Consider the following 27,201-nt stretch of genomic DNA (forward strand, 5'->3'; position numbering starts at 1 on the left):
AAGTGAAAGTGAAGCCACTCAGTCGTGTCCGACTCTTTGCGACCCCATGATACTGTAGCCTACCAGGCTCCTCCATCCATGGGTTTTTTCCAGGCAAGGGTACTGGAGTGGGTAGCCATTTCCTTCTCCAGGGGATCTTCTCAACCCAGGGATTGAACCTGGGTCTCCCACATTACAGGCAGACGCTTTTACCGTCTGAGCCACCAGGGAAGTATATAGACAAGTATATAGAAGTATATAGGACAACAGACGTGACCCTTTAGAGCTCGACTCTCGGGGGATTTGTTGTTGGCCATTTGGCTGGTCCATCCTTTGCTTCTCAGGTTATTACTTTACCTGTGTAAAAATAGGAGCCATCAAGTTGGGCTTGAGTTTTCTTGGCCAGTAAAGTGATGCTCTGGGGCGTCCTCACCCAGGAGGCTTCTGGAAGCAACATTTATTTCATCCCTCAGTGGATTCTTCAGGACTCTGGGGCCGGCCCTCACTCCTGCTGGCTTATTTCCACCAGCACATTGAGAAGAACTTCACTGAGTGAAGCCTTCATGTTGACCAAGCTCTGGTCTACTGTGCAGAATCATGAAGGCTTCATGTTGACCAAGCTCTGGTCTACTGTTCAGAATCAGAACGCCATTATTTAATTGACCAGTGCGGACCCTTGAGAACACAGGCAGTGGTGTCCATGGAATCAGTGCTGGGGGCCCTAATTAGATCAGGGCTGCTCAGAGCTGGCATCACCTGGGGGAGCTTTTGAACATGCCAAGGCCCAGGCCCCACCCTCAAGGATTCTGATTTAATCATCCTGGGCTGATCCTCAGCCACAATAGAGAAGCCATGTGTGTGAGGGCAAGGTTGACGAGCATCAAGCTGAGCGAGCCTGGAGCACGCACCTCCTTGGTGGGACGGACAGAAGTCTCGGGGTGTTAGCTGAGGCTCCCCCTCCCCTACTCAGAGCTCAGGGCCACGACCCACTGTCACCTCTGCTGATTCTGCCTTCACCGTGCTCCCAGGCTGACTCACTCTCCTTTTTGGATTGAAACACCTGGTCAGTTTGCAGTCAGGTTTAAAGGTCTGAGAACGATTTTTTTTCCCCACTTACGGCAAACCTGCCTATCTTTACGCTGTCCCTTGGGTCCTGATGTTTCAGCGGCTGACTTTCTCCTTGTTTTCAGCTAACCTGAGGCAACTCTTGACTGTTGAGCACTGATATCTCTGTCTTTTGTTTCATTTTTGATGAGAGGAAATGATAAGCGTCGCTGAGGAAACATGTGTTGTTAGAACCAGCTTCTCCAGCGCCATCATTTCAAAGGTAGAAAGATCATTTCATGAAGCTTACACGCTGGAGAGCTTAGAATTGGGTACAAATCTGGCTCCGTGCGGAGAGGCTGGCACTGTTGTTGTCTCTTTGGGACAAGATACAGGCGTCAGATGGGCTGTAGCCCACGGGCCTGAGCAGATGGACGTGTGAGCCACCAGCAGTGATGCCAGAGCAAGTCAGCGACCCCTGGGCGCCCCCCCACCACTAGCTTGGTGGGACACCCCCAGGGAGCATCCCTCCCCCACGGCTCTCCCCTCCCTGCTCTGGGATCCACCTTGTCAGTCACCCCCCTGTTCTAAGGCCTGCCTTCCCCACTCTGACTCCCTCCCTCTGCCTGGCTCCTTTGGGGGCAACCACACCGTCCTCTCCAGCGTATGCTAGTTTGGCTTCCTCCCCCCGTCCCACCCCTCCTGTTGTTCTATAAATGGGTTAAAGGTGGTCCTAGTAAGTTGGCTCCCATGTTGTTTTGTTTCTTCACTTATTTCACAGAAGGTCCCTGACTCCCTCCCACTGGTACCCAACTCATTTGCTCACAATTTAAATAGAGCCCAAAGAGGCACGGCCTCCCTAGGTGGCACAGGGGGTAAAGCACCTGTCTGCCAATGCAGGAGACATAAGAGATGTGGGTTCAATCCCTGGGTTGGGAAGATGCCTTGGAGGAGGGCATGGCAACATGCTCCAGTATTCTTGCCTGGAGAATCCCATGGACAGAGGAGCCTGGGGTCACCGTCAGACATGACTGATGCAACTCAGCACACACACGAAGAAGCATACTTTGAGCCTTTCAGAGTCCTTGCTTTGCCCACCTATGAAACTGCACCCAGAATCTGCTAGTCACTGAGAGAGCATCGCTGTGACAGACCCCATGGCTACAAAGACCATGAATCATGTTCCCCTTTGGGAGCCACCCCCTTGGGGTCTGTGAGCAACACCACTGGACACACGCCCCCCCCTCCTTTGGGAGTTCCCTGCCCTCTCTCCCTGCTGCGTAGTAGTCTGAGGCTGGGAGTGGGGGGGATGAGGGGTGGGGGGAATCCTCCTGCTAAGAGGGACCTCCCCTCGAGCAATCTGTCCAAGCGTCACCCAGCAAAGCTTGTTGTGCAACACTGCCACCTCGTGGTCCTGCCTCTTCCTCCATCAGCGCCGAAACCCGGGAACTCGCCATGCCTGTCCTGGAGCCACCCTAGCCCAGGTCACCGGGGACCTCGAAGCATCAATCCAGTGGCCCCTTTCAGGCCCTTGCCCAGTGCGATCCTGAAGGATTTGCCCCTGGGGCTGGGACTCTCTCTCAGAGCCCCTTGGTCCTTCCAGGGGCCCCAAAGATGCCCTTCCCTCACATTCTCTGGACTTCCCTTGTGGCTCAGCTGGTAAAGAATCTGCCTGCAATGCAGGAGACCTGGGTTCGATCCCTGGGTCGGGAAGATCCCCTGGAGAAGGGAAAGGCTCCCCACTCCAGTATTCTGGCCTGGAGAATTCCATGGACTGAATAGTCCGTGGGGTCACAAAGAGTGGGACACGACTGAGCGACTTTCACTTTCTTTCACGTTCTCCTCTGACACCTTGTCCTCTACATGGTCTCAAGGCAAAGTCTCTTCCTGTTTACTGTCTGAGCTTAGAATGTACCCGACTTTTCCTCAAGGCCATGGCACTGTGATTAACGGCGCTAAGCATCTCTGGAAATTACCATTTATTGCTTCAGACCACTCTCAGGTGGGTGACCCTCTTTCCACCATGCAGTACCGATGTGTGAATTGAGTAACGCTGGATCCTATGAGCCAGGCATTAGCAGCTCTCGCTGCCCATTGGGCAGCTTTCCAAGTCCGAAGGAGATGGTGAATGTGGGTCCCAGAGGCTGGATATGGGGTCAGACCTTTGTCCCTTGGGGACCCCCGGTTAGAGCTTCTGGTTATTCCCTGACTTCTGAAGGTTCCTGGTCCTTATCTTGGCCTGGGGCAGTGTCTTGATCCCAGCTCAGAAACAGGGACATTTGAGGGTGTTTTCTGCTATAAGGTACAGAAAATAGAACACTCAGGTGGGAGTCAAGATATAAATTCAAGTCCCGAGCCACACGTTTTAACCTTGCTATTGGACTGGTCACTATAAGAGAAGACCATATCATACCTGCTCTCCCTGCCAACCAGCCAGTCAGGAGGGAGACTGGCAGCAAGGGCAGCCTTCTGTCAGCCTTGCCTGACCCCAGGAGGACGTGAGTGTCCTGCTTCCCTGGAATGAGGTCCCGGATGGGAATGGAGGTGCCTGTTGGTTGTCGCCTTCCCCACCTCTGCCTGTGAACCATCACAGTGGGGCTCTGATGCATGCCTTCCAGTTTTCAGTGTTTACGTTTCTGCAGTTAAGACTTGGGTTGGGTTTCTCTATCTCTGGCTGCCACAGGCTGTACCAGGAACGGCACGTTGATTTCCAGGGGGTCTAAAGAAGGGATTTAGAGGGATTTCTTAATAGGGCAAGGACCACACGTTGAGTTATGAATAACACTGAACAGGGATCTGGAGTTTATTTTAAATGAAGGCTCATATGCTCTTTATTCTTTGAAGGGGAATCATGGGATCTGAGAATACTCAAGGTTCAGTTCAGTTCAGTTCAGTCGCTCAGTCGTGTCCGACTCTTTGCGACCCCATAAATCGCAGCACGCCAGGCCTCCCAGTCCATCACCAACTCCCAGAGTTCACTCAGACTCACACGTCCATCGAGTCCGTGATGCCATCCAGCCATCTCATCCTCTGTCGTCCCCTTTTCCTCCTGCCCCTAATCCCTCCAGCATCAGAGTCTTTTCCAATGAGTCAACTCTTTGCATCAGGTGGCCAAAGTACTGGAGTTTCAGCTTTAGCATCATTCCTTCCAAAGAAATCCCAGGGCTGATCTCCTTTAGAATGGACTGGTTGGATCTCCTTGCAGTCCAAGGGACTCTCAAGAGTCTTCTCCAACGGGACCTTAATTGCATTGGCAGAACTTTTTCCCCCTTCAGTGTCCATGAATATGGTAATCTCTCTGCCTGTGTCGACTTAAAAGTCACTCTAAAAATGAGCATGTTCCTGTCTCTAGACAAATTTCAGCTCCCTGTAACTTTCATTAGAAGCAAGGCCCCTGGTCTTGCTCTCAGGGGCCCAGAATGCACCTACATCTTGGATTACTCAGCAGCCCTTGGGGACATTTTCAGGCAGCTTTGGCAGTGTCCCTCAGTATTCGTTTTCTTTTTCCAATTTATAAACACCCTTCAGATGAGGCAGTCCTTCAGGTGATGTCGTTTCCTGATGTCTGTACCATACAGGTTATTGTTTTCTGGCCTCTGTCTGTCATTAGGATTTAGATTCTTTCTGTACCCCAAGTGATATGATTTCAAGTTATATTGTGTAGTTCAAGAAGGGAAATTATTGGCATTTAATTGAAAAGTCCAGTGACAGATGTAACTTAGCCCAGCTAAATTTAAGAACTCAGAAATGTCACAGGGGCTCACTTTTTCTCTTTTCTTGTAGCTTTGCTTTCCTCTTGGCCAAGCTCTTCCCAACAGAGAGCACAGGCAGCCACAGCTGCCGCAGGTTCTCACGCCCCCAGCTGGGCTGCGTCAGTGAATGCGCGGGCAGTCCGTCATTCGTGTTTCAGGTGTGCAACTGTGCTAGAGGAAAGTCCAGAACGCCTTGAACTGGCTGCTCGCTTCTGTCTGCATCGGGACTCAATAGTGAGGTGCTATGTGCTTCTCAGAGCTCTTCCTGGTGGTTCACCCCAGCTCCGTTTCTATGTGCATCTTAATGTGAGCAGAGCTATGACCCACGCAGAACAGTTTTTTTTTTTTCTCCTTCTTTAATGCTACATCTTACCCTGAACCAAGAAGAAAAGAGGAAGATATTTGCTTCCTGGAGAGCAGAGCAGGTGTCAAGCACCCCAGTTATTCTCTGGGGGCCCGTCTTTCAGCTGCAGTGATGACTCAGCCCATGCAGCAGAAGGAGCATCGTCTGCAAGAGGGGAACAGGCCTCCGATCTGGGGCAGGACGTTCAAGGCTTGAAGCGTGCCTTGTCCCTGAAACAGGAACCCTGGGGCTCTGGATTCATTTCCAGGGCCACTGTGACAAAGTACCATGAAATGGGGGCTTAAGCAACAGACATTTATGGTCTCACAGTTCTGGAGGTCAGGATTCTGAGAACAAGATGTCAGCAGGTTTATTTCTTCTGAGGGCTATGAGGGAGAACCTATTCCAGGCCTTTCTCCTAGACTCTGGGGCCCCCACAGGTCCCTGGGCTCATAGATGGCTGTCTGTCTTCAGATTGTCTTCCTTCTATGCACGTCTGTCTATCATCCAAATTTCCCTCTATTAAGAAGACACTAGTTCTATTGGGCCAGGGCCCACTCTGACCTCATCTTAACTTGATCATCTGCAAAGACCCTAGTTTCAAATAAGGCCACAGTCCCAGGCACGGGTGGTTAGAACTCCAGCATCTCTTGTGGACTTAGGTTCCTCCCTGCATGTACTTTCTAAACCAGCAGCGGAATGTTTGGTGAGCAAGAGTCAGGAGGACTGAGTCCTGACTTGGAGCCATTGGTGCTATCTTGGAATCAGGTCTGCACGTCTTGTGGAACCATCTCAGTGCCCTCATGGCTCTAAAACCAAGTCAGCTGTGGCTCTGAAGGGGGTACCCCAGGGACAGTCTCCCCAGAAGACATGTCTGCAGTTTTCTCTGTGACCTGAGCTGCCTGAGGCTTATCAGGTTCAAGTTGGGAAAGGGGTATGTGTATGTGTGCGTGCGTGCGTGTGCACACATGTGCATGTGTGTGCATGTGCACATGTGTGAATAGCACGTGTGCACGTCTGTGTGCACATGCATGTGAACGTGTGTGTGCACGCGCATGTACTTGTTCATCCATGTGTACGTGTGTGTGCACATGCGCACGTGCATGTGTGTGCGTACTAAACCTGGGAAAGTCTCAGGAAAACCAGCACAGTCTTCCAGCTAGAAGACCTCCCACCTCCAACGGCTGCAGTTGCTGTCCTGCAGCCCCCTTCCCTTTCCTTCCACAGGAAGGTGTCCCCCTTTCTTTAAAACTCTTAGAAAACGTACTAGTGCAGCACCAGTCGTCTGACAAATCCAGTGGTGTCATTTGCTCAGTACCTGTCGGGCTGTGTCTCTACCAGGCTGGTGTCAGGCCTGGGGAGCTGAGGACCAAGAAAGGCCACAGGAGATGGTGAGGGATGCAGCGGTCAAACGCTGAGAATGAAAGGTGCGCACGCTCAGCGCAGGCGCTCGGTCATGTCCGGCTCTTTGCGACACCACAGACTGTAGCCCACCGGGCTCCTCTCTTCATGAAATTCTCCAGGCAAGAATACTGGAGTGGGTTGCTATTTCCTTCTTTAGGGATCTTCCCAACTTGCATCTCTTGAATCTTCCTGCATTGGTAGGCAGACTCTTTAGCGCTGAGCCATTAGTCTAACAGATTGGGACTGATGCTGAAAAACTCTCCAACTACCAAAACGAAAGAAGGCGAAGGGTGTGGTGTACTGGATACTAATTCCTCGTAAGCAGGGGCACCTGGGAGCCCTGAGTCAGGGCTGTGCTGAGCTGCATGTGTGGGATCAGGACTGGGCCCCAGCAGACTCACTAGTCTTCATTTTTGCAAATACCAACAGGTATTGAGGCAAAAGAGTGCATTTGTTTTAATGGTCTCTTAGAGGAGAGAATGAGATAATATATGTAAACTCTTTAGCATGGTAGGAAACTTAAAAGTGAGTCTGAAGGTTCTGTGCACAGTTACCTTACCTTTCGAGATGAAGAAAAGAGTTGAAGCAAACATGTTTGTTTGTGGACTTTAAGACTACGGTAGCTAAACTCCAAAGAGGGTACCCCAAAGAGCCTCTCTTCCCAGGATTCATGCTCTTTGGTTGTCCTTTGCCCTGGGACCCAGGCAGGCTCTGGCTCTCTTTTCACCAATAGAAGGTGGTGGTAGAGATGCTGAATGACACCTGAGAGTAGGTCACTGCAGCCCTGCAGCTTCAGCTTAGGTGTCTTAGAGCATCTGTCCCAGGAGAAACCAGCTACCATGTGTGAAGTCCAGCTTCCCTGAGACCATGAGGGGCCCAAGCCAGACACATGCAGAAGCCACAGGGAGGAAGGAACACTGCCTGGCCAGCCCCCAGCTTTCTAGCCAGCCTAGCTCAGGCACCAGACATGCCTCCAGCAGGGCGGAGATGAGCCATCACGTGACTGCAGCCCCAGATGTCATCTGAGTGCACTGTCAAGGGAGACTCCCAGCAAGCACCACCCAGCTGAGCTCAGTCAACACAGAGAGCCACAAGAGAGAACCAACCGCTGTCTCAAGTCACCGTAGGAGGCGCCGTCTGCAACGGCTCCCACTGCCCCCTACACCCTGGCAAGCTCCTCACCCCATGAGTGCAGGGTGGACCTGTGGTCTGCTGATAAAGGAAGGATCAGAGCAAAGGTGATGCGATCGTGCGTGTGAGATTAGGTGACAGAAGACTGACTTCCATTGACCTCCCACTCTCTTTGATTCTCACTTGCTCACTCGGAGGAAACAAAGCTACCGTGTTGTAAGCTGTCCTGTGGGGAGTCCCAGGTGACAAGGAACCGAGCGTGACCTCCAGATCCTGCCAACAATCACAGTGTGAGCCTGGAGGCAGACCCTTCCCCAGTTGAGCCTTGAGAAGGCTTCCACCCACGGCTGACAACTTGACTGCGGCCTGTGAGGGAGCCTGAGCCCGAGGACCCAGCTAAGCTGCACCCAGAATTCCCTACCCCTCGAGACTGAGATATAATAGATGCTGTTCAAGCCACAAAGCCCTGGGGTAATTTGTTCTGTGGCAATAGAAAAGCAATAGAGTTACTTCAGGTTAGGGCAATGAAACCCCAATAGGGTTACTTCAGGTCATACAGCAATGAAACTTGGGAACAAATACAACTATAATAAGACAACCAAAAAAAATAGCCTCATATTGGCCATAAGTGCCAGGCAGAACTTCTGTGCTCCTGGTGTCACTGTTGTTCAGTTGCTCAGTCCTGTCTGACTCTTTTGTGAGCCCGTGGATTCTTAATAGCCCACCAGGCTCCTCTGTCCGTGGGACTTCCTGGCAAGAATACTGGAGTGGGCTGCCATTTCCTTCTCCAGGGGATATTCCCAGACCAGGGATCAAACCCAGGTGTTCTGCATTGGCAGGCAGATTTTTTTTTTTTTTAAACCACTGAGCCACCTGGGAAGCTCGCTCCTGGCATTACTAAACTTGATAAGCAAGAGAAAGCATTTGAACCAGAGTTAGACCTTTGCTTCTAATGGTCAGTTCTTAGGAGTAGAGAAGACATCGAGAAGGAAGCACCCACATGTGATACAACAAGTGGGCTGGGAAGTCTGCTCCTGCCTGCAAATGATGGGGCGGGGCAGTCCTGGGAAGGCAGCAGGGGAGAGAACTGAGTGGCTCGTGCAAGTACCTCTGCTTGTTGCAGGGAAGATAACTCAGCAGCACAGGGCTGTCCAGGAGCTGTCAGACCACAGGCCAACAGATGTTGCTAAACATCAACTGTCATCATGCTCAAGGAAGAGTTAAGGCTGAGATTTTCCTGCCTTGGAACAAAGGGTAGGCAATTACCAAGTTGCTGGCTTGGAATTAATTCTTCTATATTCTCTGTACTATCTAGGTCAGAAAAAATTTTCAAGAAACCTGCCACTTAGGATGGTTCAGTTTAGTTGCTCAGTTGTGTCTGACTCTTTGCAACCCCATGAACTGCAGCACACCATGCTTCCCTGTCTATCACCAACTCCTGAAGTTTACTCAAACTCATGTCCATTGAGTCGGTGATGCCATCCAACCATCTCATCTTCTGTCATCCCCTTCTCCTCCTGCCTTCAATCTTTCCCAGCATCAGGGTCTTTTCCAATGAGTCAGTTCTTTGCATCAGGTGGCCAAAGTATTGGAGTTTCAGCATCAGTCCTTCCAATGAATATTCAGGACTGATTTCTTTTAGGATGGACTGGTTGGATCTCCTTACAGTGCAAGAGACTCTCAAGAGTCTTCTCCAACACCGCAGTTCAAAAGCATCAATTCTTCAGTGCTCAGCTTTCTTTATAGTCCAACTCTCACATCCATACATGACTACTGGAAAAATCATAGCTTTGACTAGATGGACCTTTGTTGACAAAATGATGTCTCTCCTTTTTAATATGCTATCTAGGTTGGTCATAGTTTTTCTTCCAAGGAGCAAGAGTCTTTTAATTTCACAGCTGCAGGAGGGTTAGGGAAAAAATATTTGTGCCCCCTCCAAGTTTCTAGGTTGAAGTCTTAACCCCCAGCATGGCCATATTAGGAGTAAGGAAGTAATTAAAGGTTAAGTGAGCCTCAGTGGTAAAGCAGCTGCCTGCAATGCAGGAGATACGGGTTCGATCCCTGGGTCGGGAAGATCCTCTGGAGGAGGAGATGGCAACCCACTCCATGATCCCTGCCTGGAGAACCCCATGGACAGAGGAGCCTGGTGGGCTACAGTCCACCGGGTCACAGAGTCGGACACAACTGAGCGACAACAGGAGTCATGAGGGTGGGCCCTGGTCTGACAGGACTGTGTCCTGTGAGAAGGGACGGGAGAGACCCTGCACCAGGGAAGGGTCGTGTGAGGACACAGCAGGAGCGTGGCTGTCTGCAAGCCAGGAAGAGCCCTCAGCAGAAACTGAATGGCCAGAACCTGGATCTGGGATTTTAGCCTCTAGAAGGTGAGGAAACCTTGGAGAAGGGCATGACAACCCACTCCAGTATTCTTGCCTAGAGAATCCCATGGACAGAGGAGTCTGGGGGTGGGGGGCTACAGTCCATGGGGTCCCAAAGAGTTGGCCACGACTAAAGCAACTGAACACACACACATGCAGTGGGAGGAAATGGACTTCTGCTGCGTAAGCCAGTCACTCTGCATTTTGTTGAGGCAGTCTGAGCTAAGACAGAAGGTTAGGAGGAATTGGACTAAGCCGTTTCTTTTCCTGAATGGGGGGCCCGCTTAGAGCATGAATACTCAGTGTTAGCTGTCACTGGTTATTGTTAACAAGAGAGGCTAGGAAACCACGACGGAGTGTCTGCAAAATGCTAGACAAACATCCCTTACTAAGCTGGGAAATGAGTTGTGTCCCTTGGAGCAGATAGCTGATTTCCTGGGGTAGCACAGCTTCTGCAGATGGGCCTCCTGAGTTGTTGCTTTGAACTCTGAAAAACAGCCGTGAGTGGGAGTCAGCATGCTGCAGGCTGGTGGGCTTGACTCTGGTCCTATTCTAGAAGGAGATTATTTAAAAGAAATGGTTCACTGATCCTCAGGAGATGAACATCAGGTCTGAGTAGGGTTTTTTAAGAATAAGTGGTATCAGACCAATCTTATTCGTGACATCAAGATCCTTTTTGAAGCACGTAGTATTAGTAGGAGTGTTAGTCGCTCAGTCGTGTCCAACTCTTTGCGGTTCCATGGACTGTAGCCTGGGCTTTGCTGGTGGCTCAGAGAGTAAAGCGTCTGCCTGCAATGCGGGAGACCTGGGTTCGATCCCTGGGTCGGGAAGATCCCCTGGAGAAGGAAATGGCAACCCACTGCAGTATTCTTGCCAGGCTCCTACGTCCATGGGATTCTCCAGGCAAGAATACTGGAGTGGACTGCCATTCCCTTCTCCAGAGGATATTCTTGACCCAGATCAGCAAGGCAGGGTGTCAGATGAGCTTCCCAGGTGGCGCTAGTCGTGGAGAACCTAAGAGAAACAGGCTCGATCTCTGGGTCCAGAAGATTCCCTGGAGATGAAAATGACAACCTACTCCAGTATCTTTCCCTGGAGAATCCCACAGACAGAGGAGCCTGGCGGTCCATAGGGTCGCAAAGAGTCGGACACCACTGAAGCAACCTAGCATAGCAGAGCAGGGTTTCAAATACATACATACTCATTTATCCATGGGTCAAATTTCCCAATTCAATAGGATTACTGGAGAATACTGTGGATATACTACAGCTGGATTTTTAGGTTTTAAAATAAGAACAAGGTTGACAAATGTGGGCTGTTTCTGTGGTTAGAGAGACTCCAGCTGGGGGCTTATTTGCAACAGAGCATCTCTGTGGTTAGAGAGACTCTATCTAGCTGGTGGCCCATTTGCATCGGGCCTCAGTTGGTCACGCTGAATCCCTGTCACATTCAATAATGCATGAGATGCCAACACTGGAGGTCCCACGCTGGGGTCAGGTCTTCCTGGGTTCTTTCCAACAGCTCCTGAGAAAAAGCACTTCACCTCTTCAGGCCTGTTTCCTGTCTATAAATGAGGACAATGACCACTGGTAACTGATAGAGCTGTTAAGAGAATTTACAGGCCTTAGGCTTTGTAGGTGCTCAGCAATTGCTGGTTATTCTCATTGGAGAGCATGAACCTGAGCAGAGAGCGGAGGGGGCAACCTGAGAATGGAGTAATGGACCCAAGGGGTGGAAGCTGCCCACGTGCTCACTCTCAGGCTGACACAGACTCACCTGCAGCGTGTTCATTCTGAACTTAACGAGGGAGGTGCCCAACAGCAGCATGCTTGGAGGAGGGGGACCTGGAGGAGGATGTGGAGGGATGTGAGGGATGGCTAAGCATCAGACCAGCTTCCTCCAAACCTCGGCACACGGGGGTCCCACTCCCTTGGTCACAGACACCATCACGGCACCCTTCCATTTCCTCTCCCATCACAGTGCTGACGATGTAATTGTTTGGTTGTTCAGCTAACTGTGTCCCACTAGAAGGTTAGTTCCAGGAGGACAGCGACTTGCCCATGGATTCTGCCTTGTTTCCAGAGCTGAGAAGCATGCCCGGCCCCCACTGAGCACTCAATTAAGGTTGGAAGAACAGACGAGTGAGGATAAGAGGGATGGAAGTGACGCAGGGCCACAGCTCAAGGGAGGACCACTTCCTGGAGAAGTTACCAGGAGGCAGTGTGGGCCTCAAAGATGTCAACTCTTTTAAGACCTGGAGTCATCCGAAGAGAGCAGGAAGTCTGTGGGGATGTCTCGGGGAGGTGAGGTTGCTGGCCCAGTCCTCCAAGCAGGCATTTCTATACCCGATAAGCCTGGCTGCAACTGAGAGCTCAAAGCTGGCTGTCTCTGGGCAAATGCAGCCACCAACGTGTTTGGTTTCATCCTCAGAGATTAAAATATTTTTTTGAACAAGTTTGCAACGTTTTGGAATTGGGAGGCTGTCACCTGAAAACTCTCATTTGAAGTCAAACTCTTTTCAAAGCGCTGAGTGGCAGCTGTCCCCTTTAGACACTGCTACCCCATCTGTCCCTGCAGCTACTGGCCTTTACATTTCCTGGTCTTGTCAGGAAGAACCCTGTCCCTCTGAAGGTGTATGAAAAGAATTCGAGAGATAGTCTTTTGTTATTCCTTTAGAATCGCAGTTTCAGATTCAGAGTGGGAATGGAATTTCTTGTCCTAATTACCCAGGATTCAGGCTGTTGCTTGGCCTGGTAACCCCGTCCCCACTCCAACTTTCTAACCTTCACCCTATGAGGCCGGACACCATGCATTCTCTTCCACCCCACCCCCACCCCCGGAATGTAGGTGCCCTTCCTCAGTGCCCCCAAGCAAATCTGTGCATGTCACACTTTGCTTTGGTAACTGTTAATACCTCTGCCTCTAAGTTTGCTGAGGGCAGGGGCTGGGTGTTCATGTTGGCATCTTCAAGCTAGTCAACAACTTAGTGAGCGAATGAGAAACGCACAAGGAAGGCAGCTGGAGTCTTTCATCTTCCCTCGTTCAGACTGACTTTAAATAGGCCCTCAGCAACATTTCAGGACCTTCAGGGGACATTTCAACCAGTACTCCAAAGAGGGTCTGGAAATATCTTCATCTGTTCTTGATTTCAGAACTTCAGAACCGTGAGGCAAGATGCTAAATCTAGAAAGTGCTTTTGGTCAGCTCATGTCTCCACACCGTTTAGAAACAGCTTGGACTGCGATGTTTCTGAACACTTGCTCCTGTCCGGGCGCCTCAGCAGAACGGTGACCTGCAGGGTCAGGCTGTCAGCTCTGTGGGAGGTGGGACCCCCCGACACACACACCTCCTGAGAGCGCTTGTCCTGGGACAGAAAACCTGCACGCTCTGGTAGTCGCAGTTCAGAAAAGGTTTGTGGGAGAAGCTGCCAGAAAAGCTCCCCTGTCCTCATCACTTGGGTGTGTCAGAGGTTTGCCCCAGTTTTTAACGTCTTTGGGGTCACAAACCTCTTTGTGAAAATGGAAGGTTACAGACCCCCTCCCCAGAAAAATGCAGACACCTATGGGGGAGAGCATGGCAACCCACTCCAGAATTCCTGCCTGGAGACTCCCCATGGACAGAGGAGCCTGGTGGGCTACAGTCCATGGGGTCGCACAGAGTCAGACACGACCGAAGCAACTTACCACACAGGCCTGGGTGTCTATGCAGACACCTTTCAGACAACCGAAGGCACTCCTGGACTCCCACGGCCATCCTCTCGCTGAGATGACGCTCTGGAAGCAAAGGGTGGCTGAACTAGCGTGCTGCCCCCTCCGCTGCGCGCAAGGAGTGAGAGTCAGTCCTTCATTCATTCTATTGTGAACCCGTGTCTGACACCCCCCTCCATTCCCTCTACCCAGGGGCCGGCCTCGGCGCTCGAGGGGCTCAGGGGAGGTGGTCGCGCCGCGGAGGCTCTCCCCAGCGGCCTGGAAGCAAGGCATGCCAGGGCTGCCCACCCCTCCACCGGCCCGCGCCCCCTTCCCGGGCCCGCGCCCCTTCCCGGGCCCCTGTCCCTTCCCCAGCCCTGCACCCCCTCCCCCTCCCCGGCGCGGCCCTTCCCCGCGGCGAGCCGCTTCCGCGCACGTGACCAGGCCCCGCGTCGCGCTCCGGCGAGTCTCCAGGAGCTGGCGCTCCCCTGGCCGCTGTCCCTCCGGCTCCGGCTGCCGCGGCCGCAGTGAGTGCCCCGAGCCCGCCCGGCGCCGAGGGCCGCGCCGCTGCGATGGAACCGTGAGTGCGGCCCGGGCGAGGTGGGGCGGGGGGTGTGGGGCGGGGAGTCCCTGGTTCCCCCCGGGCCGGAGTTGGGGCTTCTCCGTCCGGCTCCGGGAGGCCAGCCGCGGGACCCCCACCCACGTGGAGCCCGGGGGCCCGGGGAGGGCGTGCCGCCCGCGCTTCGTGCGGGGCACTCGGCACAGGGGCCGCTCCACGGGCCCGCCGGCCGGCTGGAGTTGGCGTCGGAGACCGGGTCAGGGTTCCAGGGCGGGACTCGGCCCCAGCGCAGCGCAGGAAGGCCCTGCTCGACCCGGGGAGCCGGGGGACCCCGTCTTTCCCCAGCGCAGCGCTATGGAGATGGCTGAGAAGTGCCTTGCCCCCCAGCTGGAGCCCCTGCCCGGCCTTCCCGCTGCAAAGGCAGTGACCCCCTGCCCCGGGCCGAGGCCCTGTTCATCCCTGCTTTCTGTCCAAGCGCCAGGTAGAGGGCGGGGCGCTCCGTGGGCTCTTTGATGATGCTGCCACGTTGGGAGCCCGCTGCAAGCCTCTTTAGATGTGGGGGACACGAGGCTTACGAGTTTTACAGTCTGCTGACTTCAGGCTTATTACTTCTGTGAAGTGAAGGGGTTTTAATGAGTAAAAAAACCTGTTCGTGGCCTCACAGACGCCGTCCCTGAAGCTTGCAGTTGATGCCACAGAGTCACCTGGGTGTTCCTCAGGGGACATCTGGAAAAGAAGGAGAGAGAATTAGAAAGAAGTTTTAGTATTTGACTCGCAAACGGTGGCGAGAAGGGAGTCCCTGTGTCTCTGTGGGGAGCCGCATCTGTGATGGGAGGTGAAGAGGGCAGTTCCCCATAATCGAAGGCTGCCCTGAGAGGGGACTGTGAGAGCCTCTCTGTGTGTCTGAGGTTTTAGAGGCTGAAAGGTTTGCAGTGCACTTCTGCTCATTTCTGTGTGGACATAGAGACGCAGGATCTGGGTGTGTTGCCTGAATGCAAACACGTGTGTTGCAAGGATAGGTTTTTCCTCCTACTTGTCTAGAAGTTTCTGACCTGATCATTTTAGCTCAACATGGGAAACCTGACTTGCATAACATATCAGTCCCAGATGGGTGTTTGAAAGGTCTTCCTTTTAATTAACCCCAGAGGCAGTACTGCCTCTGCCCAACTCTGGGGTGCAACATTCATTTGTGAAGTGAGAAGTGAAAGTGTTAGTTGCTCAGTCGTGTCCAACTCTCTGCGACCCCTTGGAGTGTAGCCCGCCAGGCTCCTCTGTCCATGGGATTTCCCAGGCAAGAATATTGGAGTGGGTTGCCATTTCTTCCTCCAGGGGATCTTCCTGACCCAGGGATTGAACCCACATCTCATGCACTGCAGCCAGATTCTTTTCTATCTGAGCCACCGGGCAAGTCCATTTATGTGAACAGCACTTCTGAGAACACTGTGAAATTGTGACCCTGTGCCTGGTGACAAGGAGCATGTTGAGGTCCTCACGTACTGAATCTCCTTGGGCCCGCACAGCCCGAGTCTTAGAGTTGCTCCCCTGCGGAGGATCGGCCACCAGATGCTGTCCTGTTGAGCAGGGGGCCCAGGATTGCTTATACAGAGGTCAGCTGGCCACCATTGTCCAACACTCAGAACGGTACAGACCTGAAAATGAGGAAACCGTCTTTGGCAACAAATAAAAATCCTACGTTCTGGCTGTATTGGCCTTGCTCTCCACCTTTCAGTTTTGCTGTTGGACGCCGCCAACCTGCTGAGTTCAGCCTCCGGCCCGCCATCTCCTTGAGACCTGACACCATGCCTTCCATTAAGTTGCAGAGTTATGATGGAGAGATAATCGAAGTTGATATTGAAATTGCAAAAGAGTCTGTGACCATCAAGACTACGTTGGAAGATTTGGGAATGAGTGATGAAGGAGATGATGATCCAGTCCCCTTGCCAAACGTTAATGTGGCAATATTAGAAAAGGTTGTTCAGTGGTGCACCCACCACAAGGATGACCCTCCTCCTGAGGATGATGAGAACAAAGAAAAATGAACAGATGATATACCTGTTTGGGATCAAGAATTCCTGAAAGTTGACCAAGGGACACTCTTTGAGCTTACATTGGCAGCAAACTACTTAGGCATTAAAGGTTTGCTTGATGTTACCTGCAAGACTTGCTAATATGATCAAGGGGAAGACTCCTGAGATTCGAAAGACATTCAATATCAATAATGATTTTACTGAAGAAGGGGAAGCCCAGGTACGCAAAGAGAACCAGTGGTGTGAGGAAAAGTGAAATTTCATGTCTTATGCCATAACGCTGTAAGGATTATTCCAAATACTAGTTGCACTGCTTTGTTTATAATTGTTAATATTGGAAAAACAGGCACAAATGCAGCAGCAAGTCAACTGTATTAGCAGAACATTGTCCTCATTGCACATGTAGTTTCAGTTTCAGTACAGTTCCCAAACTTGCAGCCCAGTTTCTTCTAATGATCAAAAGTTCCTTTTCTTTGCTCTGAATAAAATTGAACTGTGGGATCCCTATGGAAAGTGGCATTTTGGGCTTTCCCTTTTTGTAAAGCAATTTCTACCTAGTTTATTGCCCAGTTAATTTTGGTTTAGTGACTTTTAAAATTGGCATTGTAAATAAAGCACTTGTTAAAAAAAAAAAATCCTACCCTCCAAAAAAGCCTGGAAATCTAAAGCACGTACAGGACTCCAGTGCCTGGTGGGGTCAAACCTCGTACATGTGACGAGGAACCCACGGCACCAAAGGTGAGAAGTGACGGGGCAGGAAGAGAAGCCAGGAGCAAGAATGGGCTAGGGAGACTGGGAGCGAACAGAGCGGCTGCAGCAGGCTTTCGGGCTGGGGGCATTCACGCGGGGCTGTTGCCCTGACCTCTGCTCAGGTGCGTCCCAGCCTATTCTTTTTAAAAGGTCAGGAGAGGTTGCCATCAGAGCCAGTCAGAAAAAAAGAGTTCCCAGTTCTTAAAGCTTTATGCTTAAGTTTCCTGCAAACACATTCCTTTTCTGGTAGTACTAGGGAAGCGAGAGGTGCTGGAGTTAAGGGGAGGAGGGGGAGGGAGTGCTTCAATTTCTTGCTAAAAGTGACTAACAGGAACACCTGTTTGAGCTGCACGGCCCCAAGTGGCTGAGATTTCTCGGGTTCATTTGTTGCTTTGCTCTGACGCAGGCCATTTCTCTGACGGTTTCCATCAGGTTGCCTCTTGTGTGTGTCTCGATTGGCATTCATGGCCAGTTTTTGAAGAATGCATTTTGCAAGTCTCCTTCCGCCTGGGTGCATTTAAGCGTAGAAAAAAAAATGTGTTATTCAGACTTCTGCAGCAGCAAGCGGGTGGCACAGGGGAGCCCTACGGTGGTGGCTGTATCCCAGGTCTTCTGAGTGTCCTGGGGCCCTAGGGGACAGCAGACCTGAGTGAGTGTCCTGTTCGTTCGTTCAGCTGTAGAGCTATTCAGATTTGCATCCCTTACTTAGGATGGTCTCTTTTCTGAACCGGAAGGATCTCTGGAACTAACAAAAGATGACAGTGCGTTTACTGTGGGTCAGGAGCTCGTGTGGCACTTTGTCATTCCACGTAACCCTCATCGCCCCCCTTCCTATTGAGAGGTTTCTCTTATCCCAGTTTTCCAGATGAGGACACTGAGGCGCAGGGAAGTCCAGGCGAGTTTCTCCAGGTCACTGAGGACAAAAGCCCGGGAGTGGGCTCCAGGGCCCACGGTCTTGGGGCTCATGCACCCGGCTTCAGTCACAGCTGGCCCTGACCAAGCATTCGCAAAGTTCCCCGTTGTAACTCACCTCATTATCACAGCAGCCCACGGCAGCAGGGTCCCTCGGTTTCCTGAATTTTACAGTTCAGGAATTAGGGGCTCTGGAAGGTGACGTGGTTCTCCCCAGATCACCCTGCTGGTCGGTGGGGCAAGGGCCTTCCAGCCCGGGCTGCTGGCATCCAGAGCCTGCAGTTCTTAACCTCTGGGCTGGGGGCTGCCTGGCGCAGGGCCTGCTTCCTTGCTCTATTTGCCATGGAAGGGGTATTCGATGACCTGACCAACACGCTCCTGGGTCTGTGTCCCTGGGGGTGTGGCCTGGCAAGCAAGGATAACATGTGAATTCATGGCTCCTTGAGCAGCCTGGAACATCGTTCATCAGAATACATTTTGAGTTTGTTGGGCCTTGAATATCTGCCTAATGGCCTTTTGGAATAAGGATAATTTTTTGTGATATATTCAAGTTGGTTGATTGAAATTTCAGAATTCTTGGGACTTCCCTGGTGGTCCAGTGACTGGGACTCTGTTCTCCCAGTGCAGGGGGCCTCAGTCAGGGAACTAGATTCTACATGCTGTGACTAAGAGTTCGAGTGCAGTAACTAAGATCTGGCACAGCCAAATAAATAAAAATATTTTTTAAAAGGAGATTTCAGAATTCTTACTCTCCTTTGCAAACCCCATTAAATGGTGAGTCATTTAAAATGGGGAGTTTGGTGAGGCTACGGTAGAGTGGTGGGTCTCCTTTCCACTTCTGACCTTGTGGGTTCAAATCCCACCTCCGTGTCCTGCTGACTGGGACCTTGGCGGGTATATACTCTCCCCAGCCTCTGCTCTCCCATCTGTAAATTGGGTTGATGATACCTGCCTCACAGGGAGACACCTGACTGGGAACCAGGTAGGTGCTTAGGGAATACACCTGACGCGTTTCCTGCAGTTGGGTGGGCTCTCTGATCCAGAGGAGGGACGATATTACACAGTGGATCTTCAGGGGTATTAGGAGGATGAAAACAGGTTTTTCTTGTTTTTTTTTTTTTTTTTTTTTTTAAGAAAAAGTAGAGGGTAGGGCAAAAGCACCATTCTTATTCATAACTAATGCAGTTGAGTCCCTCCTCTGTGCTTACCACACTCCTCTGAGAGTTTCATTTTTGTCTCCTATGGGTATTATTCTACCCACCTCTGATTTTTGGACGAGGACACTGACGCCCCTAGAAGTTACCTGCTTGCCCACCCAGCGTCTGCCTAGGAAGTGGGGAAGCCAGGGTTTGAACCCAGCCTGACAGGCACCAGGCCGGCCCTTTGGGCCCTGGGAGATGAGACCACTTTTTGATACAGATTGTGAGAAAAATGAAATCTTAACTGAAATGTGAGAACTAGCCGAGAGATGGAGCATCCCTTTCCACCGCCCAGATTCTACATTTCTAATTCTACAGTGGGGTATATGGTGAGCAAATAGCAGCATTTGTAATCCTGAAGCGGCTTTAGTCTGTATTTACCCACTGTACCGTGACTCGATGAGCCGAGCAAAGACAGGTAATTCTTTGGTGTCACGGAGATGCGTCAGAGCTGGACAGGATCTGTGATGGCATCTTCTGGGACAGAAGTCTGCAGGCTGACTACACATCAGGGCTGGCTAAGGCTCTCACATGGAGAAAATGTGACTCTGAGCCCCTGCAGCTTCTGGGGCTCTTTCTCCCGCCCGGCTGCATGCTGATCACGCCTTATGGGCTCTTGTCACCACAGAAGCTGTGGTGCTCCCTGCCCCCCACCCCTCTTTCCACCTCACTGAGAGATGCACCCTGAAGCGTGTCCTCTGCTCACTCAGGTGTTGTCCACCGCCTGGCCCTTCTGCTCCAGCCGATAAAGAGGCTCATTGAGTGCTCGCCTCCCCCGAGCTTTCTTTCTAATGCTGTTTTATTAACTCTTATGAGGCCTGCGTGGGAAGGAGAAGTGCTTAGTGGGCCAAGGAGCATTGGCCATCAGCCGCTCAGGAGTGCCCTGTGGCCCTGACGGGACCCAGGCTTGTCCGTTGGCCAAGGGTGCCCCGGGGCAGCCCTGGCTGGGAACCGCCTTGACCAGCTCGATGACACCAAGGGCAAAGGTCAGAGCCACTGAAGCATTAGAGAAAGAAGTTGCTGCTGCTGCTAAGTCACTTCAGTCGTGTCCAACTCTGTGCGACCTCATAGACGGCAGCCCACTAGGCTTCCCCATCCTTGGGATTCTCCAGGCAAGAACACTGGAGTGGGTTGCCATTTCCTTCTCCAATGCATGAAAGTGAAAAGTGAAAGTGAAGTCGATCAGTCCTGTCTGACTCTTAGTGACCCTATGGACTGCAGCCTACCAGGCTCCTCTGTCCATGGGATTTTCCAGGCAAGAGTACTGCAGTGGGGTGCCATTGCCTTCTTGGAGAGAAAGAAGTTACATGTTGACAATTAACGTAGCAGGGAAAATAACGAGAACCTGGGGGAAACCAGGGAAACACCTGGCGTTTGTGAGGCACAGCACAGGGCACCCTGAGGACAGAGGGGAGCTCCAGGTGGGGGTTTTGGGGGGGCTGCAGATGGTTGTAACCCACGGGGAAATACGGGGACAGGCGTGTGCGCCCCCTCCCCCTCCTGCAGGGGGAGACGGCCGCTTCCTTAGAGCAGCCAGTTGTGGGGGCCCTCCTAGGAGCCAGGACCTCAGTGGGTCTGGGAGGGTGGGGGCTGGAGGGAAGGGCCGGATGGTGGCCTTGGGGACGGACGTCGGCCTCGACGGCAGTGCCTCAGTGCCAGGGACACCCGGGGACTGTTTCATGTTCAGAAAGGGCCGCCCAGGTGCCTTGAACTAGAAGGTTTCCACGTCTCCATGACTGCCTTGAAGTTTTGCTTTTTGTTTTGGTTTGTTTTTAGGGTGTGGGTATCAGTGGGAAGCTTTCGATTCGGATAGAATATTTTCATGAAAAGTGGCTGACACATCCGGGGGCGCGGGGTGTCCGGAATTTGAGGCGGGAACATCCAGGGTTAATCTGATGACTCTGGGGACCCGGGCGTGGACGGAGGCGGCCGGCGGTGAGGGGAGGTGTCTCCATCTTTCGGTTCCCTCATCCTCATCTGTGGGCGGCAGCCACCCTCTTAGGTGTGGCGTGGTGACAGGCAGTGCCTCCCCTGTCACAGGCGCTGAAGGCAGGCAGCACCCGGCTGGTTTCCCTCAGGCTCCAGGCCAGCAGAGAGGCAGGCTGGGAAGGGGAGTCTGGCATTTCAGCCTCTGTTGTCGGGGGGCTGGTTTCGCCGTCAGAGGACCAGGGTGGGAGGCGGGCAGAGGATGCTCCTGGAAAGACGGCAGCAGGCAGTGCTTCCGCCCCGCCCTGAAGATCCCTTCTTCCCGCGGCCGTGCGTCCCAGCGGACACGCCCCGAGGCGTGTAACACGCATGTCCCCGAGTCCTGAGGTGCTTAGTGACAGGGGAGTCGCCGGAGGTCTGGCTTCCACCGGAGCGGATGGGGGGACCAGAGCTCGGGGAAGGGGGCGGTGGGAGCTGAGGGGGGTTCGCGGGATGACGGGGGCCATGCTGTCCTGGGGAAGCCTGCAGAGGCTCAGCCTGCACAGGAAGAAGGGCCGAGTCTCGTGTAGCTTGAGGGTTTTGTGGACACGTCGACGGTGGGAGCGAGGAAAAGACTCCAGAGGCTTCTGGCCTCAGCAGCCCAGTTGGAGCTGCCCATTCCCGAAGCTGGAAGACTGCAGGGCCTCCGTGGGAGGCCAGGGGTCCGGCTGTCAGCGTGGCACCCCCGAGACGCCCACCCGACATCGGCGTGGAGACGTTCCGCCCGCGCCAGGCCAGGTCCAGTTGGGCTGAGACACGACCGTGCTGCACTCGCCCCTGAAGCAGGCTGCCCTGCCTGGGGAGTGAGAGCTGAGCGGAGCAGCCTCGAGGGGTCCCAGTCTGATGAAGAGGGTGCTCGCCCGGGAGAGCCCTGCAGGATGGGTGTCCCGCCATTTTTTCCTCCTGGGAACGGATATCTCCACAAACACCCCTTCCTTGGAAGCGTCCCTGGGAAATGTGATGAATGCCCATGGTGGAGGGGAGGGAGGGCTCGCTGTGATTTGGATTAAAGCTGCAATTTTGGGTGTTGGCTTTCTTAAGAAAGGGGTCTGTAGGTTCTCTAGGAACTATGTCTGTGATATCGTAAATCACCTGTGAAACTGAGATTTAATTTAGAAGGGACCCAGAGAGTCCAAGCTGGCGCTAAGGTGATAGTCTTTTCTATCACATTGGAAAGGTCTTCCAAGGGTGGAGTGGCTCCATAGAGGCCAGGATTTTTCCAAGTGTGTGTGTGTTAGATGCCTGAGCGTGGAAAGATACACGGACCCAGAGAGGAAGACTGACATATGGGTCCCCTCAAGAGAAGAAGAGAGACATGGTTGTGAGCCAGCAGGGTTTTGTAGGAAGTCTTCCTGCCCTACTTATCGAGGTAGACTTCATCTGTGGCTGCGCTTGACCCTGCCAGGGTTCATGGGGAAACAGGAGCCGGTTCCCTGCTCGAGAGCCTCTCACCACCAACTGGAGGGAACCGCATGAACACTTTGGAGAAAACTAATAAAAGTTGAGTTGAATAGATGTTTTCTGAGTGCGTACCGTGTGTCTGGCGTCTGTGCAGTTAACTGATGCTTTGTTTTCAAGCTCTCAGCTCTGTAGTGCTGACCACACGTGCTGTAGTGGTTTAATAGTCTGGGCAGCCAGTGCAAGCAGTGGAGAAGCAGGAGAAAGCTTCATGGAGAAGGTGGGACACAGAGGTGAGCCATGAATACTGGGTCAGATTCTGATAGCAGGGAGAAAAGAGAGCGTTTCAGATCGGGAGAGCAGTACACGAATGGGCTTGTCTGGTGGCTGGCTCAACCTCATTGGGAAGCTTTATAGAACTTAAGCCCTATATCCTGGAGTCTGACACTTGTGTTTGAACTCTGCCTCTGCTCGGTTAAGAATCCACCTGCAATGCAGGAGACCTGGGTTAGATCCCTGGGGTGGGAAGATCCCCTGGAGACAGGAAAGGCTACCCACTCCAGTATTCTGGCCTGGAGAATTCCATGGGCTATACTGTCCATGGAGTCGGACATGACTGAGCGACTTTAACTTTCTCTTACTGCGTTGAGATCCAGGACAAGTCACCTGCCTCAGCCTGAGCGTTCTCATCTGTGAAATGGGACCATTAATAGTCCATACCTCAGAAAGCAGGTGTGATGACTCAGGGAGGTAGTAATTTTCGTCGGATACATGCAGGGTGGTAGGAATTTAGGGAAGGATTGGGGGGACCCTCGAAACCCAAAGCAAGGAGTTTTAAACTGAGTCGAGTTGGCTGTGGGAGCCACGGAGGCCTTCTGTGCCGGGGTAACATGTTAAGGTGCTGTGATACCCGCAGAGGAAGACGCACCTGGAAGACTGTTCCCGGGCTTATGTGGGAGGGGACCAGGGCCTGGACTGCGAGGCTGGCGTGCGGGGAGCAGAGGAGAAAGCGTGGCGACACCTCTTCCGGGCCGGCTGTGCAGCAGGAACCTCTTCCGGGTTGGTGGTGCCGGATGAACTTCTTCCAGGCTGATGGTGCCGGATACATGAGAGATGGGCGGCGAGTGACCCCAGGGCGCTCGGATGTCAGGATGGAGAAAGGTGGGAGGCAGGAAGCAGGCAGTAGAAGCTGAGGTTTCCTTGATGCTATTTTGTTTTTTTCATGGGTTCAGTTTCAGACCTCTTGACCGTGAAGTAGGGCTTCCAAGATGTTTTGGGAGCCAGTTTCTGAGTGGGGTCCGGGGCAGGCAGGAGGTTGGGGACCGTCCCGGGGGCAGGAGGACTGTTAGCAGGAGATCCATGGTGGGTGCCTGCGGGTCCGCAGCGTGGGGTCCTGAATCCGGGCTGGAGAGTTTCCAGAAGAGGGTGGGCGACCGTGGAGCAGGAGGGTCTGAGGCCGCATCCATTTTCTTTTTTTCTGCACTGCTTTCTGGCCTCTTGAGCAGAGACCCGCCCGCTGGTGGCCTGGTCACAGGGCTGCAGGCCGTCTGCTCATGGGTTCGTGCTCGGGTATGGGCAGGTTTAGGCTTTAGTTTGACTGCGGGGATGTGTGGGCAGTTCAGCAGGGAGGTGGGCTGGGCAGAGGGACCCCTGGGTGCCTGGCCAGGAAAGGACACCAGGAGGCACAGAGCCAGAGATGCTGGGTGGCTTCAGGGGGCGGTGGCCCGTGCAGTCCTGTGACTCCTCGCCTCTTGTTTCTCCCGTCTGTGGTGGCGTCTTGGAGTTCTCTGGACTGGGGTCAGCAGTGTGGGCCGACGGTGCCGGGTTGAAACCTCTGGGTGAGCTGTTTGAAAGCATTCAGGGACATGTGGCAAGCAGGCCGGTGGAGGAGGGCACGTCGTCAGCCTGTCTGTGGTCTGGGCAGTATCCCCTGGCCCAGGACACCGGGCCGCCACATCCCTCCAGTGTGAGGTGGGTTCCTGCCACTCGGGAAGTGGGGAGCAGAGAGACATGAGGCCTGGGGCCCAGCCCATTCCCTGTAAACCTCGGCCAGCTGGGCTGGCTATGCGATGCCATTCGCTCACGCTGGGGGCTTATTTTGCCTCCTCGGCGTCTTTTTTTTTCTGTCCAGGTGGGTGAGACTTGACTGCTGAGCCAGGAAAATAGCTAATAAATTGGACTGAAGTAGAAAGGGAAACGGCAGGTTTTTACTGAGCCCCCAAGGAGAAAATTGGAAGCAAACCCAGAGTGGTCTGTGTGCTGCAGGAACTTCAGCCTTCTCACCTGCTGAGGAACTGTGCTTTTATAGTAAATCACCGATAATGTGTCACTGATGATATGTTTTTAAATTCAGGCATTAAATATAACTATTCTTATTCTGTCCTCTGTTTAGAGGTCATCTATTCTGAGCTGCTGGAAGGCCCTTGGCGCCCTCAGAGCCCCTGAGGGCAGCAGGCCGGGGGGTGAGGAGGGTGTGCACGCCGTGGGTGACTTGGTGTAATTCTTTAAAACAACTTCAGGCATACAGCGGAGTGGTGAAGATGGCGCCGGGTGTTTCTGCACACCCTCTGCCAGGCTCCCTGCGTGTCCTCGTCTAGCATGTTTGTCAGAGCTCCGGTCCTCACTGGGGCGGTGGCCTTGACGTCTGCGCATGTCTGCACGTCCCCCGGCATCCAGTCCATGTCGCACTGTGTGCTGTTATGAGCCTGGAGGGCTTCCCAGGTGGCGCTAATGGTAAAGAATCCGCCTACTAATGCGGGAGATACAAGAGATGCGAGTTTGATCCCTGGGTCGGGAAGATCCCCTGGAGGAGGGCATGGCAGTCCCCTCCAGTATTCTTCCCTGGAGAATCCCATGGACACAGGAGCCTGGCGGGCTGCAGTTCATGGGGTCACAAAGAGTCGGACATGCCTGAGTGACTGAGCACGCGTGAGAGTGGAGACGCCGCGTGCACCTGCGAGCAAGTCCTCCCTCTGCAGGGTGCACTGAGGACTCTCACGGGGCTGGGGTGTGTGTGACCCAGGAGACCATCAGGACTGCCGAGGGCAGAGCTGTGGCATCTCGGGCAAGAATCTGCCATCTGTCGGTTTCCCCACCTGCAAATCCAAGGACTTCCTTGCTGAGCTCGCGTCTGGCTCTCTTGGTGTCAGGCTTTCAGGCCTCTTACCATCCTTAGGATCCCAAAGGTGAGTTGGGATCAGGCCACTTAATTCACGAGCTCTTGCTTCCCACACCCACCGGGGTTGTTTGTGGTTCCGCCTTCACACCCAAGTCCCGGACGGGAAGACCCCTGTTCCTTCATTTCTTTGCCGACCGCCCAATCTAAAAGTTCACTCGCGCGGGCCTGGCAGGCCCGGCAGGAAAGCGCTGACTCCGTGTCAGCAGCGCTACGTCAGAGGACTCGGGGGCCCTTTGCTCTGGGAGGCCGCCCTTCTGGGTTCCTGGCCAGCTGTGGCCTTGGGTCTGCAAGGGAAGGGGTGTGTGTGTGTGTGCTCACAGCTGTGAACTTGATAAAGAGCAAACAACCTTCCCTCCTTTCCTGGTTCAGAGCCTGAGTCTCCTCCTCCAGGGGATTGTGTCATCCCCGCCTGCCCCGAAGGCGTGAGAAATTCCTTCCTGCTTCCTCAGCTCCTCAGACCAGGAAATGCTGGGTCATAAAAAGAACAGCGGAAGCAAACCAAAACGGAAAACTCCAGAGGCTCTGATCTCTCCGGGCTTCTGGTGTAGGGGGCAGCCTCCCCTTTGGGTCAGGGTCCTCGGAGCCCGTGATCCAGCCTGCCTGGGGCCGCTGGTCGAGGTCCCTGCCACGTCCTGATTGGCCCGCCCCCGATATAGGGAGTTCTAGAAGAGACATGATAACCTTTCACACCACCGTTTGCTTGTGACCGAAGAAGAAAGGAGGGATGAATAAGAGGTGCCAGAGGAATGAGTGTTAGGACGGACCCTCGGGATGGGACAGCTTTCCTGTTGGCGTAAATCTCAGAGGCCTGCAGGCGGCTTGTCTAGTGGCTTCAAATCCAGACCCCACAGCGAGGGCCAGGCCGAGCTTCACCCTGACCCAGCGAGGGGTCTCAGGCTGAGAGGGACCCTGGACAGGAAGCCCGAAGCCGGGGCCTGGCAGAAGATGAGGTAGACACGTGATGCTGGGGGTGCCTGGAACCCCCCCAACCCCGCCCTGGTCCGGGCTTGACCCTGGCAGCTGATAGTCCCCGTGCAAGGAATTAGGGCCTCCTGGCCTGGGCCCTGTTCTGACCGCTGGAGGTGGGGGAGTGAGCCTCCTTCGTCTCTGACCTGGTCCGTGTGCCCCCAGTGGACTTTGAGATACATCCTCCCCCCATGAGGGTGGGGTTGGCCTGGGGGCCCTGCAGCTCAGGGTGGCAGGGACCCTCCCCATGCCCTGCTGGGCCCAGAACACACCAAACGGCCCCCAGCCTGGCTGTGGTCACTGAGGTTATCTGGACAGTTTGGTGAGCCAGGTCGCCTGGTCTGGGGCTCCCAGGTAGGGGAGGCCCTCGCCTGCCGCCCCTCACCCCGGCTTCTCCCTGCAGGCTGGCGCCCATGCGGCTCTACACGCTCTCCAAGCATCATTTCGTTCTGGTGTTCGTCGTCTTCTTTGTCTGCTTCGGCCTGACCATCTTCGTTGGGATCAGAGGTGAGGAACAGTTGTGTTTTTTGTTT

General features: G+C 53.4%; 1 protein-coding gene, 1 long non-coding RNA gene and 1 pseudogene across 4 annotated transcripts in view; 2 read left to right on the forward strand and 1 right to left on the reverse strand.

Annotated features, from left to right (window-relative positions):
* The window catches only part of TMEM181 (transmembrane protein 181), a 62,924-nt gene that overhangs the window by 3,716 nt on the left and 32,007 nt on the right, over window positions 1–27,201 (forward strand). The window contains exons 1-2 of one of the 2 annotated variants that reach the window (XM_040238904.1): window positions 14,185–14,294; window positions 27,072–27,175. In XM_040238904.1, coding sequence (XP_040094838.1) covers window positions 14,287–14,294; window positions 27,072–27,175 — 112 coding nt within the window. In that variant the 5' untranslated portion in view covers window positions 14,185–14,286. Of the gene's footprint in view, window positions 1–14,184; window positions 14,295–27,071; window positions 27,176–27,201 lie in introns of those variants that run through there. The other variant, XM_040238902.1, reaches the window with a different exon arrangement.
* Window positions 2,869–14,087, reverse strand: LOC120862800. 2 transcript variants are annotated; one of them, XR_005720849.1, is made up of 4 exons: window positions 13,712–14,013; window positions 11,805–11,872; window positions 8,762–8,894; window positions 5,130–5,149 (listed from the first exon to the last, which is right to left on the reverse strand). It is a non-coding gene; the product is annotated as an uncharacterized LOC120862800 (long non-coding RNA). The 2 variants fall into 2 exon arrangements; XR_005720850.1 differs by lacking the exons at window positions 5,130–5,149; window positions 8,762–8,894 and adding an exon at window positions 2,869–3,742 and having other exon boundaries at window positions 13,712–14,087.
* Window positions 15,612–16,807, forward strand: LOC120862799 (annotated as a pseudogene).

This window comes from Oryx dammah, unplaced genomic scaffold (assembly GCF_014754425.2).
Source record: "Oryx dammah isolate SB20612 unplaced genomic scaffold, SCBI_Odam_1.1 HiC_scaffold_4, whole genome shotgun sequence".
NCBI lineage: Eukaryota > Metazoa > Chordata > Mammalia > Artiodactyla > Bovidae > Oryx > Oryx dammah.